General features: G+C 45.5%; 1 protein-coding gene across 3 annotated transcripts in view; it reads right to left on the bottom strand.

Moving 5' to 3' along the window:
* Positions 1-14,571, bottom strand: part of LOC121200828 (receptor-type tyrosine-protein phosphatase mu-like) — a 79,074-nt gene that overhangs the window by 25,432 nt on the left and 39,071 nt on the right. For 2 of the 3 annotated variants that reach the window (XM_041066336.1, XM_041066337.1), the window contains exons 10-18: positions 13,871-14,024; positions 13,475-13,638; positions 13,262-13,371; positions 12,812-13,013; positions 12,175-12,277; positions 8,302-8,483; positions 7,692-7,786; positions 5,933-5,969; positions 134-266 (exon numbers count right to left, since the gene is read on the bottom strand). In XM_041066336.1, the coding sequence (XP_040922270.1) occupies positions 134-266; positions 5,933-5,969; positions 7,692-7,786; positions 8,302-8,483; positions 12,175-12,277; positions 12,812-13,013; positions 13,262-13,371; positions 13,475-13,638; positions 13,871-14,024 (1,180 nt within the window). Of the gene's footprint in view, positions 1-133; positions 267-3,232; positions 3,308-5,932; positions 5,970-7,691; positions 7,787-8,301; positions 8,484-12,174; positions 12,278-12,811; positions 13,014-13,261; positions 13,372-13,474; positions 13,639-13,870; positions 14,025-14,571 lie in introns of all 3 variants that reach the window. The other variant, XM_041066338.1, reaches the window with a different exon arrangement.

Below are 14,571 nucleotides of genomic sequence, written 5' to 3'. Positions count from 1 at the left end.
TATTAAAATATTAACGGAAATAAAAATATCAAAGTTTTGAAGCAGAGAGAAAAACGAACAGAGACAGAAGGACTTCAGACTGTGAGCATGTACAGTGTGTGTGTGTGTGATGATGTGTGTGTATCATTCTTACCGTTTCTTCATCAGGAGGATGACTCCGAGGAAGATGATGATGAAGAGCAGGATGCCGGCAATGGCTCCAGCGATCTTCACCGTGTGATCCGACTGATTCTCCTGTTCTGGTTCCGGCTTCCTGGTTGCTGCTCCTGCAACCATCAACCCACATTAATGTCCCGTCATCAGACTCTAATCCAGCTGTGACCTCTGGTCTCTGACAGACTCTAATCCAGCTGTGACCTCTGGTCTCTGACAGACTCTAATCCAGCTGTGACCTCTGGTCTCTGACAGACTCTAATCCAGCTGTGACCAAACAAAGTTTGTGAATGAGTGAGTGAGAGATCGTGGCATTTGATTGGACGATACATACGTCACACCTGATCAGTCAGCTCCCTCACACCTGTCTGTAAACCAGTGAATGCTGAGTGGATGCAGACGCTGTATCTGTGGAGCAGCAGCTCCAGAGTCCTTCTCCTCTGACTGAATAATGTGATGGGATGTCAGTGCCATGAAAAAACCATTACCCTGCTCTGTGAGTGTGTGTGTGAGTGTGTGTGTGTGTGTCTGTGAGTGTGTGTGAGTGTGAGTGTGTGTGAGTGTGTGTGTGTGTGTGTGAGTGTGTGTGTGTCCAGGTGTAATATCCTTTCAGATGACGCCGTAGATGAGAAACATTCAGGACACGACGTCGGTGTTGAGCTGTGTAATGTGTCATTTCAGACCGACTCCACTTTTCCAATCAGAACCTGACAACAGCTACCAGTCACTGTGTGTGTGTGTGTGTGTGTGTGTGTGTGTTAAACTGGTCATGACACTGATGTTTTCTCGTTTTCTCTGCTGGTTTATGTTTTCACCACAGAAAAAGACCCTCTGAAACCAGTCTAACCAGTCTAACCAGTTATCTAACTCTAACCATAACCTGTTTTGTTCTACATTGGTTTGCATCAGAACCAGGACTAATCCAGGACAGTAACCAGTTCAACCAGTTTAACTCTCTGTAGGTCTAAGATGGAACCAGTAAATAAACCAGTTCTAATCAGTTAAATTCTACACTGGTCTGTAAGAAAACCAGTGTAACCAGTTCAGCTTTATATTGGTGTATAATAGAACAGGGTCTAAAACCAGCCTTGTTTGTAAAAGAACCAGTACAGGATCCAGTGTGACCAGTCGAGCAGCTGTAAACTGGTTTCCAGTATAATAACTGTCTGCTGATGTTTGTGCTTTATTTTCTCCGTTTTTGTCTCTTCAAGGTCACAGAGCTCGACTATCATCAGCTACCTCTCTGTATCTGTGGTTTCATCACACACACCCACACACACACACACACACGCACACACACACACACACACACACACACACACAGACACACACACACACACACACACACACACACACACACACACACACACACACACTGAGCCATCACCCCCTCGGAGGCAGAGCGAGAGCTGCTGTTTTCAGTTTAAAGGCTATCAAAACACTGCTTTGAAGACAGAATTTATCTCTGTGTGAGTGCGTATGTGTGTGTCTGTGTGAGTGCATGTGTGTGTGAGTGCGTCTGTGTGTGCGTCTGTGTGTGTGTGTCACAGTAGGCCTCAGAGAAGCAGTTTTTCATGTGAAAGTGAAGCTGTTTTCTGCTTCTGGGCTTCAGCCGGTCACGCTGAGTGGGAGGTGTGTGTCTGTGTGTGTGTGTCTGTGTATTAATGTGTGTGTGTGTGTGTGTGTCTGTGTATTGATGTATGTGTGTGTGTATTAATGTGTGTGTGTATTAATGTGTGTGTGTATTAATGTGTGTGTGTGTGTGTATACGAGGTGAACAGCTGTTAAGAATGTTTGAATCCTGCTGGTGACATAAGCTCTCCCATACACACATACACACACACACACACACACACACACACACACAGCATCATGTTGTGTAATTATGTGTGTGTATAAACAGTCGGTGGAAAGTTTCCACCTTTAGGCTGGTAAATATTTAAATGTAATTTTCTGCCAGCTGTGTGTGTGTGTGTGTGTGTGTGTGTGTGTGTGTGTGTGTGTGCGTGTGTGTGTGTGTGTGCGTGTGTGTGTGTGTGTGTCCACCTGTTCTACTTCTGTATTAATGCAAAACAGATGAATCTGAGACTAAAACTCACACACACACACACACACACACACACACACACACACACACACACACACACACACACACACACACTCACACACACACAGACCTGGACCCAGAGGCAGTGATCAGTGATCAGTGATCAGTGATCAGTGATCAATGATCAGTGATGAACAGCAGGAACCTGCTTCCTCTGCTCCTCTGACTGAAAGCTGCTTATTCATTTATGTCTTATTTTTTCTATTTTTATGTTATTTGTATATATTGTTCTGTTTGATTTTGGAGTTGTTGCAATATTTTTACATGATTTTCATTATACTATACTTTTATTTTGTTTTCACTTCACTTATTTATTCTAGAAATGTTTTTTCTCTTACCACACACTGTGCAATTTTCCTCTTTTCTTCATTTTCAACTGGGAGTTAAGTAACAGCAAGAATTTCCCCACAGGGATTAATGAAGTTATTCTGCTTCTGAATCTGCGTCTTCTCAGGTTCATTGGATTAATTAGAAAAACAAACTGAACAGTTCTGATGATTCCAGTGTGTGTCTGTGTGTCTGTGTGTGTCTCTGTGTGTCTGTGTGTCTGTGTGTGTCTGTGTGTCTGTGTGTGTCTCTGTGTGTCTGTGTGTCTGTGTGTGTCTGTGTGTCTGTGTGTCTCTGTGTGTCTGTGTGTCTCTGTGTCTCTGTGTGTGCCTGTGTGTCTGTGTGTGTCTGTGTGTGCCTGTGTGTCTGTGTGTCTCTGTGTGTCTCTGTGTGCCTCTGTGTCTCTGCGTGTCTGTCTCTGTGTGCCTCTGTGTCTCTGCGTGTCTGTCTCTGTGTCTCTGTGTGTCTCTGTGTGTCTGTGTGTCTGCGTGTGTCTGCGTGTGTCTGCGTGTCTCTGTGTGTCTCTGTGTCTCTGCGTGTCTGTCTCTGTGTCTCTGTGTGTCTCTGTGTGTCTGTGTGTCTGCGTGTCTCTGTGTGTCTCTGTGTGTCTCTGTGTCTCTGTGTGTCTGTCGTGCTTCGGCTGACCTGTGAGCTGCTTGTCGCCAGCTGCCGGGGCGATACGAATGTACGGCGTGGTGAGCTGCGTGACGATTATAGCAGCTATTCATCCAGGAAGGCATGCAGAGAGAGAGAGAGGGGGAGAGAGACAGACAGACAGACAGACAGCAGGACAGATAAACAGAGAGAGAGACAGGCTGTAGCAGTGGTTTGCACTGAAGCAGAAATGTTAGTACCATGCTGCAGCTTCCTGCTCTCCTGGTGGAGGTTCATCAGCCACAGGTGAAGCAGGAAAACACTCTCACCTCTTCAACGTTCATAAGCTGCATATAAACATCTAATGAGTATTCTCATGACTTATCAATGGGCTGATGATTTTTTGATTAGTCAATCAATAAATGAATTTTATCTATAAGAAACATGTATTGTTATAATTCCCCTCAGTCTAAAGAGACGTCTCTAAATGTCTCGTCTCGTCCGACCCACACTCACTGAGACTTTTAGGCTTGTTACCTTTAAAATGCAGCAGCGTCAGCAGGTGTCAGGAAATCTGACCTCTGACCTTTTTGTCTTATTTGGAGCCTAAAAAGGTGAAACTCAGGGTTTTTGTTTAAAAACTGAAGATTGTAGATCGAAATTTCCACAGGAGAGCAGAGCGCTGTGCAGTGTTTCAGTTAGAACAGACCTGAGAGAGAGGCTCATTAATCAGCCAATCAATCAATCAACCAACCAATCACTTACCAGACATTAGTAAGTTATCCAGAGAGTTAGGACAGAAGTCAAACCCTGCTGTTAGACCAGGGCCTTGAGAAGAACCCAGATCTCTGGATTAGATCCTTAATGATTTGACTGGAATTCCTTGGGTTAAAATCTGGAACTGTTGTCATAGCAACAAGTCCTAAGATTATTTGGAAATCACAGCCTGTTTGTCTGATTATCAAATGATCATTTATTTTGAGCAATGAGACAGAACCTGAACTGAGAGATGTGGACGTGAACGACGGAGCCTGAGTTTGTGGTTTGCACATTAAAACTTCCTGAAAGCTGAAAACAGTTTGTGTTTTAGTGAGGTTTCATTCTCACAGCAGGATCCTGATGATCAGTGAAACGTCTGTGTGAAGCTCATTAAACTTTCACCAGCGTCAGGCTCTGAACACACTCGCTGCTCACATCTGATGTTTAACACTCATCAAAGTGTCAAACACTGAAAACACTCTTAAGCAGCTTTTTTTCCAGCTTAGCCTGACCCTGCATCCAGGTTCAACAAATCCTCCTCAAACCAAAGGATCAGGATGAGAATTAACGGGATTATTTCAGCCTGATAACATCATGTTAGTCTGGACTAGCTGAGCCACGTTTGAAGGGCGGGGACTCTGGGAACACGCTGCTCAGACACCGCTGGTCAACAAATAGTTCCAGTGCTGCTGAAACCACTTTGCACAGTTCTATGTTTGGACATTGGTTGGACACACTGAGATATAACTGATATATATAATTTACATATATGATCATATCAGATTATTTTAATTGTTTAGAAAGTGTGTGTTTGCTTTTAAATGTTCGCTTTAACTGAGTGTGTGAGGTGAGTGTGACTGTGGGGCTTGAAGTGTGTGTGTTTGATTGGTGTGTGTGTGTGTGTGTGTGTGTGCTTGTAGCCCACGGGGAGAACTGGTTGGCTGCTGCAGTGTGACTGACAGGTGTCAGGAGACCAGTCGAGCCAATCAGCATCTGGTGCTGTGAGCTACCAGAACTGTGCTCCAATAAAAGCTGATTAAAGCCAGAACTGTCAGTTACTGTGTGTGTGTGTGTGTGTGTGTGTGTGTGTGTGTGTGTGTGTGTGCGTGATTATCCTGGATGTTCATCCAGGGAGATAACGGTGTGTTTAGCTTGTTTAGCTGTGATAGCAAACAGCCCTCTGAACGGCCATAGAGCCGGGGGAACGGGCCCTGTGTTAGCCTAGTGTTAGCGTAACATAAAGCTCAGCGTGTTTTTATTTGCGTGGTGTGTCCATGTGTCTGCAGAGAACATCAGGTCATCCTCGTCCTGTTATTTGAGGACGAAGGACAGGTGTCAGGCACTAGCAGCCATCTGTGGGCCATTATACTTCTGGATGGGACCAGCGCGCTAACCATTAGCTTAGCGCTCCAACAGCTAACTGCCATCTGTGTCTCATTATTCAGAAATGACTGGTGGCTGCCTGGCTAGCAAGTGGCTAATTTAGCATTTAAATTCAGAGTTCAGCACAGATCCAAAACCAGATCCACACAGCTAACCGCTAATAGTACAACACTAAATGTACACTTTTCAAAATAAAATGTTACGAATGCCTTTCAAAATGAAATGGTCCCCAAAGACTGTCAAAATAAAATGTATACAGATTTCAAAATAAAATGCACTTTACATATTGTAGAATTAGACAGTACCTGAAATGTTTCAAAATAAGACGTATTCTATATCTTTAAAAATAAAATCACAAATACCTTTCAAAATAATATTTGCCTTCAAAATAAATGTGTTCTTCTTCTGAAATAAAGCAGTATGCAACACCTTTCAAAATAAAGGGTACAATTTCAGAATAAATTGTACTGTACAGCTTTCAAAATACAACAGAACCCCATTCAGAAAAGGGATGTACTGAACACTTTACACAATAAAATACACTTTCACACATTTAAACATAAAAAATGCCTAAAACCTTTCAAAATAAAATGCACTACATGTTCTTACCTTTAGTGGCCACTCGCACACAGTCGATCTTTGTTTCCTGTCAGAGAGAGAAGCAAATTAGTTTCCTGTCAAAACCAATGCCAACATATTAGCTGTCACGTCTGGACACTTTCTCCAGAAACACACACACATACGCACGCACGCACACACGCACACACGCATGCACGCACGCACGCACGCACACACACACACACACACGCGCACACTCACACAAAAACATACATTCGTTGTAAACAGAGCGGACAGAAGGCAAATGGCTGTGGATCAGTGCCTGTGCTGGCATTTAACAACTGACACACACACATAACACACACATTACACACACTCACACCCACATTCACATTCACACCCACACCCACACACACACACACACTCACACACACACACACACACACACACACACACACACACACACAGAGTGAGACAGGTTTTGTTGAGAGAGAGAACATCTTGTGTCTTTCTGGTTTTAACAAACAGACGACAAATTAACCACAAGAGCACATGAATATTCATGCTCTCACACACACACACACACACGCAGCAGCAGCAGCGATGGTGGCGTATCTCTGTGGTGTGGCGACAGTAAAAAGCACTACTGTCGCTGCATTATTCAACACACACATCAATTAAACCTCCAAGTGTCAATAATTCACACACACCACAGTACGATCTCTGTGTGTGTGTAACGGTGAACAATTATCCTTTTTTACACACGTACACGACAAAACACAGACACACACAGACACACACACAGCCCCCACAGAAGCCTATTAGTGTCACTGGTCAGACTGCTGGAACCATCTCCTCTCCTATTAAAATGTGTGTGTGTGTGTGTCTGTGTGTCTGCGTGTGTGTGTGTTGATTTCAGAGTGTGACCTCTCTGTCTTGGTTTCGCTTCTCTGACTTTTTATGACAGAAAGAAGAAAAAAGTGAATGAAAGTGAAAGAAAAGTGCAGAACAGAAAAATGTGAAACCTTCATTATAAACAGACGAGTGTCACTTTGTTCTGTCACACACGTCTGTGACGGCTCTGTGTCACAGTGTGATTGGATATACTGACACCCGCCACTCCCTTCAACAAAATTCAGCCACTGTTTCCTCTCTGATAAAGTCGTGACTCAGTTATATCTGAACACACAGATGTTTATATTTGTAGATTCAGTCTGACTTAAACTTCCTGAGGATATCATTATCTCTTTTGTCCCTCCACAATAAACCTCCAGAAATCCACTTAGAAATCAGAGGAAAAGAAGCTGCAGAACTTCATTGAGAATCCTGCTGTTTTTAAGTTTCCTTCAGTGACACAGTGATGCAGTGGGAGGAGTCTGTTCATCAACGGTTCACTGCAGACAGCAGCTGATCACAGCTGATTCAGCTGTTGTAACTGGGACAGTTTGACTGAATGGAAACAGATACAGCCTAAAACAGAGGTGTCAAACCTGTTCCACAAAGGACCGTGTGGCTGCAGGTTTTTGTTCCAACCAATCAAGAACACACAGTTTGACCCATCAACTGTCTGAAGACTGAGATCAGTTGATTAAATGAGTCAAGTCTGGTGTGCTGCTGCTTGGTTGGAACAAAAACCTGCAGCCACACGGCCCTATGGCCTAAAAGAAACTCCAGTGGAGGCTTCAGTGTCGATCATATCTAACTACCTGAATCCACAGAAACAGTACACTTCATGTTAATTGTGGACACTCGTACTGGTGGGGATGGAAATGGACACGGAGTGATCTACGCTGTGGACAGGTGAACTCACCCCATTTGCAGTGCTGACAGCCTGATAGTAGATCCCATAACTCTTATGAGGCAGCAGAGGAGCATTCCAGTAACCGCTGTAAGTCCTGTTATCACCTGTACAAGCACACGCAGGTAAACAGGTTAGCAGCTGAACAGGAATACAGGTAAACTAACTGGAAATCAGAACATCATTTCCCACATGTAAAACATTTAAAACACTTTTCTTGTTCATGAATCAGCTGTTTAGCTTTTCAGCTGGCATCATTTTAACTAACACAAGCTAACTGCTAAATAAAATGGATAGTAACCAACCGACTATCTGAATAACTAAACACTAACTAAGATACTAGTTAGCTGCTAACGTAGTAACCTAACAACATATTGGTTAGCTAATAATTGACTGACAGTTACTGACTACCTAACAGACCTGCGATCATAAAACTAACTGATGATCAAACTTATTTTCAGTGAAATCAGTCAATAAATCAACATATCACTTAGCTAACGAATTAGCTAACTGACAGATAATTAGCAAACAAAGTAACTGACTGGTTTCCTAAGTTATCTTGCTCTTATTCAGCTACACAACTTTCCATCTGACCGTTCGACTAACTAACTTGGTGACTGACCGACGCTGAAGGGCACGGCCACTCTCAGCTCGCTCATTGGCAGCTCTGCACTGAAGTAATACTGAGAGTTGAGCAGCGTGGCGTTCTGGAAGTGAATGGGCACCGGATAACAGCGCAGGATCTCCTCAGTGCCCCTCCTCTGCCTGCGGGGGCGCTCTTCTTCCACCACCACTTGGTACTTGCTGCAGACAGAGGACAGACAGTTTGTTACCTAAAACAGAAAGCATTACCTTTAGGTTTGTCTGGTGAACGGATAAACAGCAAACCTTCTGTGGGAAAACTGAGACCAACAGTGGAACCATGAGTCACCTGGTCAGCTAGTATGTTAGTCAGTAAGTTAGTAAGTTAGCTAGCTAATTGGAATGTTAGTCAGTTACTTTGTCAGCCAACCAACAGTAAGCTCCTGTTAGCTACCTACTACGTATAATGCACCTGGTTAGTTAGTTAGCTTATCAGCTGGTTAGTGGGTTGAGTTAGAACTTGTTCAGCAACATTCACAGTTACCAGCTTTATTTCTATTCACACACAACCCAGAGACATAAAGCTGCTCTCCAGGCTGTTGGTTCATTATTCAGCCCACAGAAAGGTCAGCTCCTCCTCTCCTCCACTCCATCACTCTCTCCTTCCTTTTTATTAACTCCCTCTCTCTGTATGTAGAGGCTGTAATTTTATAACTCTGACATTAAACTGACAATTCATTTCATCCAGTCTGTGCAGGTATTAAATCCTATATGTGGGTAAAATACATAAAGACACAGAACAAATGGAAACAGAGTTTGAGTTCTGAGCCTGTCAGCTGATTAAAACTGAAAATAAATTCCTGTTCACACGTCCTCAGTGAAAAAAAGAAAGATGCTTAATTCCACCATGATTTAAACCTCTGTCACGCAGCTTCATTAAAGTTTCAGTCTGTCGAGTAAAAAGAGCAGAAAGCTGAAACTTTACAGATGCTACAGAAATACACAAACCAATTCTACTGAAAACCCTGGGGCTCTACAAGGACTCCACGTCCATCAACCCGTCCATCAGCCCATCAATTCTATGGAAACGAAACTGAAGATGTTCACGCTCTACCTGTTGGACTGTACGGAAACTCGTCTCAGTGAAAACTCTACTGGATCTGCAGGAACATGCAGGGTACACAAAACTCTGCTGGTTCCACAGAGATCCCACAGACTGTGTCAGTGGTTCACAGAAACTCCGAGCTGCACCTGAATGCAATACAGTGAGTTTTCAGCAGCGTTTGTGTCCTGAGGGACGTTGGAAACAATAGTTGTGTGTTTCACAGGAACCAGGTTCAGGACAGAAGTCATATATCACCACACACACACTGCAACACACACATTTCAGGGTGTGGACGGTGAAACTGCAGTGTTGTCACATTTCCTGCTGGACAGGAAACTAATGGAGGACAGGAAGACACACAGAGACACAGTGTAACACACACACACACACTGCGGTATGTGTATGGTTTAATTACCCAGAGAAACAGAAAAGAGACAGATTCAATCATCTCTCCTTCTTCCACCTCCTTTTTCTTTTCTTTTTCTTCTCTTTCATGTCTTTCTCTCTCCTCCCCCTCACATCTGTCTCTCTCTCTTTATCTCTTTTCTTTCCGTCTCTGTCTTCGACAAACCGTCTCCAATCACATTTCTTCACGCTCACGTCGCAGCACTTGTGTGTGTGTGTGTGACAGTAATCTGATTACAGCTGCAGTTTGCCCGCGGAAACACCTTTTGTCCTGCAATCTGCGGCTCTAAGACATCAATGTGTGTCGGTGTGTGTCAGTGTGTGTTGGTGTGTGTCAGTGTGGGTTGGTGTGTGTCGGTGTGCCTGCAGCCTGACACACACTCTGGTGTCAGAAAAGACAAAAGCAAAGTTAAATATAAACACACAAACATGGAATCATATCTCAGAGCAGCATCTGTTCAATCTGATGGATTTCACATCAGCTATCATGTCAATTAACACACCGTACGTCACACACACACACACACACACACACACACACACACACAACATAAACCTTGATTCAGTTGAAATGATCCATTTTCCTCTTTTCAGTCGTTCTGTTTCTTCTTTCACGGTTTCCACAAACCGATGTGTTTACATGTGTTTTGTGTTTGTGTGATTGTTGAGATTCAGATCCTGGAATCATCAGTGAGTGGGCTGAGAAGAAGAAGCCGCTCACGGTGGCGTTGCCTCCATTACTGTGTATGTGTGTGTTTTTGTGCGTGGATGTCCTTGGAGCGCAACAAAGGTAGAAGCCAATGACTTTTCGTTTGGTGCTGACAGCCGGTCCGTTTGAGCTCGCTGCTCATTACGCTCCTGAGATATCGTGACGGACAGACAACCCAAAACCACGACACCCCGCGACCACAGCTGCCACGGCCCGAGGCACAGAAAGATCCTCACATTCTCAGGTCAGAATAGTAAATTCTGCGCTGTGTTCAGGAAACACAACATCCCTGATCATCTGTTCGCTGGCGACAAACAGCTGAGGATGAAAAATGCTGAATGGCAAAAATCATGTCGAAGTTAAAGGTCAGACAACGTGAAACGGGTTTCGAATGTTTTTCACGAAGTCTGAGGTTTAAAGTAAAAGCTGTGAAAATGTAAAGTCGATTCATTCCTCCACAACAACATGCCCCCAGTTTTCCAAGCCAGATAACCGTCAGGAGGCCGGCAGCTGAGGGGTCAGTGAGGGAGCGGCGGCGTGGCGGCTGTCATGGCGGACAGAGGTGTGAGCACTGAATGTAGATGTACATGTATGTGCTGAGCAACATCCCGTGTCTTACTGATCCTGCAGCCGTGTTTACTCACCATCTGATCCCAGACACATTGTGAGTTGATCTGAGCTCAGCCAATCAGAGCTTTTGCTGATGAGTTGTGGGCGGTTACGTCAGTCTAACAGCAAAATCTGACCATGTGTGTCTGGGACAGAGAGAGTCCGTCAGAGATGCAGGGAAACCAAACACAAACGTGTTTAACAGACACACAAACCGCAGAGACGGCACTGTAGGTGCGTGTCCTCTGATGAGACAGACGTTCTCATTATTAATCCTGAAAACGTCTCCAATCATTTTAATTAGAGAACAGAAGGAGCTTTTCCACACAAGGTCGACGGTGAAAATGAAATCTGGAGGCGTCCAACATGCTTTTATTGTTTCACGTTTTGTTTACTATTTGTTAAAAAAGATAAACTGTCAGTTGATAAACAGATGAACTGAAGCATCTTTGTGTTTCCTGTCAGCTCCGACTCAGAGGAAACGAATGTGTGTGTCTGTGATTGACACATTAGCTGTTAATCCCCTGTTAATCCTCATGTTAGCAGCAGGCTCTGATTAGCCCCGCCCGCTGATCGTTAATTAACCAAATCCCTCGCTGCAGCTTGACGACGGAGAGCAGACAGCTGTTGACATGACGACTGTTACCGCGGATACTGCCTCCCTCAGGGACACTGGAGATTTAACATTTCATCCACATTTACATTTTTAGACTTAATTTTGTGTTTGATTCCAAAAAGTTTGTGGAAACAAATAAACACATCAGATGCTGAGAGGCTGAGACATAGTCCCAGTCTGTGCTCACCAGTCCGTCCCAGTCTGTGCTCACCAGTCTGTCCCAGTCTGTGCTCACCAGTCTGTCCCAGTCTGTCCTCACCGCGCTTCATGTCGTGTTTTAATGTTTAACGTTTCAGACATGAAAACTTTATGAAGTAGAAGATTGATGCTGCTGAATATTTCAACACCTGTGTGTGTGTGTGTTTATTTTTCTGTGTGTGTGTGAGTGTGTGTGTGTGCGCGTGCGTGTGTGTTTATTTTTCTGTGTGTGTGTGTGTGTGTGCATGCGTGCGTGTGTGTTTATTTTTACCTGACTGGAGCTCCTCGGCTCTGAGCTGGTTTCAGCAGGACTGTGACGGTGGACTCGGTCTGGTTTAGAGGAGACTCCTGATCGTACGCCGGCATCAGAGGAGCTGAGGAGGACGAGGACGTCACTTTTACCGTGAGACAGAACCACACGACCTGGAGGAGCTTGTATTCTGCTTGTATTCAGTGTTTCAAACCGGCTGCAGGTCGACTGCATGTTTTCAGGTTGTCTTTAGCTGTAAAATGCTGCTGTTGCTACTTCGGCATATTACACAGCACACGACAGAAATGATGCAAAACACAGCTGGGAACCAGAGAAGGAAAGCTGTGGTTCATCCATGAGCCTGGAAACTAAAGCTGACAAAAGCCAAGGACAGATGATGGATCTACATCTGCTGATGAAGAGCGTGCGAGGTGATCAACTGCTCTGCGATACGATTTAAATCACTGTCCTGATTTCAGCATTGACTCACTGTAACTGAACGAAGCACAGCTGCATTATGCCAGAAGAAATTAGACCATAAGAGTTACTTCAGAAAGAGGCCCTGCATCAGTTAGGGCCCCCTGACCCCACTGGCCCCTGAGACTGTCTGTCAGTGTTTCCACATTAGCTTTCATACTCTTATTTTGAATAACCCTACCTGAGATCTTGGTGGTGAACTGGGTGATCACTGGAGGTCCAAAGCCTTTAACTGTGGAGGCTCTTATTGTGAAGGAGTAGGTGGAGCCCGGGTAGAGGCCGGTAAACATGTGGCTCGTCTCATTGGCCGGTTTGTACACCTTGCCGCTCTGATTGGACAGGTCAAACTCTGTGTCGAAGGAGCTCAGGGCTTTGTAGGAGATCTGTAGAGGAGAGCCACAGTCATTTCTGGCTGCCTCCCAGGGGATCATGGGAATTACAGACACCTCTGCACCACAGCGCTAACCGTGACCCAAACCATCCAGAATCCACACGTGAGTTTATCAAACTTCTGAATTTACCCACGAGCTACGAAACCATGAGTCACCTGGCAGGAGAGTCCGAAGCATCTGATTGGATGATTGTTACATCAGAGCTCTCTGGGAGTTTGACCCCAGCTGTGTGTGTTTACCTCGTACTGGCGGATGAGGCCGTAGGTCTGCAGCGGTTCTCTCCAGCTCAAACTGATCTGCTGCTCGTAGCTGCTGCCGAGGATCGAATCCACGGGAACGGCTCCGGGAACTGAGACACAAACATTTCACTGCATTCAGCAACGGAAACACAACCAACAGACGCTGGAGTCTGAGTCCAACAGAGACACAAACGCTGCAACGTGTCGTCGTACCGTCCTCGTCAGTCAGCACCAGCAGCTCCTCACTCTCCTTGCGTCCCTCGGGGTTACTGAGGACGAGTCTCAGGCTGACGTTGGTGAACGGTGGAAGGTTACGTACGGTGTGCTGCGGCACAGAGCTCAGGGTGTCGTACACCACCTCCTCCCTCACCGGCTCCCTGTAGGAGAGACATTATTCACCTGGTCCATCACTGAGTTCACCTGGTAGCCCAGGTGGTCCTGCCTCATGTTTACCTGTAACCCCTCCTTCTATTTCCTGGCAGTCCATCCCATATTTACCTGGGGGCCCCTCTTTGCTTTTAACTGGTGATCCTTGTTATTAGTTCCAGAGTGCACCTGCCCCCCTCCCCCCCTCGTCTCATTTTATCTGTGGCCCCCGGCTGTGTTTACCTGCTGGGGGTCCCTGCAGGTCCGTAGCGGTACTGAACGGTCAGGTTGTAGCTGTGGCAGCGGGTCACGTTGTATCCGAACGGTTCCCATCGAACCGTCACCTGTTTGGACTGGACGTCGACGACCTCGAGACGCCGCGGGCCGTGCATCGGATCTGACACACACACACGAACACACAGATAAACACATGGTTAGGAGTCCCACCGTGGACTGGACTCTTACAGAGACAAAGCTGGGATACAGACCTCTGATTGGACAGTGTCTGGAGACCAGACCAGGTTTCATACTGCTGTTTAGGGACTGAATAACGTCTTGATCTGCCTGATGGTGACGGAGGCGTCACCTGTGCTGTCAGACTCAGCACAGGTGACGCCTCCGTGACAGGGGTCACAGCTCACATCCACCGACTGAGCCTGGACACAGATCCTGTCAGGCTCAGTCACGCTGGTAAACAGGTAACTGTCCTGACTGTGACTGTAGGACCATGTCAGACATGGCCTCCTCAGGCACTGCTACACATGTGAAAGAAGAAGAAGAAGAAGCCCCCCCCCCCCCCCCGTCCCCCACTTCCTGCAGTAATTTCAACCAAAACCTGAAAAAAAACGAGCTTCAACAGAAAAGAGACACAGACGAGAGGAGAGGAGGCGAGAGGAGGAGATTAAAGGAAGCTGCGCACGGTCACACACACACACACACACACA

Source organism: Toxotes jaculatrix, chromosome 20 (assembly GCF_017976425.1).
Source record: "Toxotes jaculatrix isolate fToxJac2 chromosome 20, fToxJac2.pri, whole genome shotgun sequence".
NCBI classification, from domain to species: domain Eukaryota; kingdom Metazoa; phylum Chordata; class Actinopteri; family Toxotidae; genus Toxotes; species Toxotes jaculatrix.
Note: the sequence above shows the minus strand (reverse complement) of the source record. Positions and strands in the feature narration are given on the sequence as shown.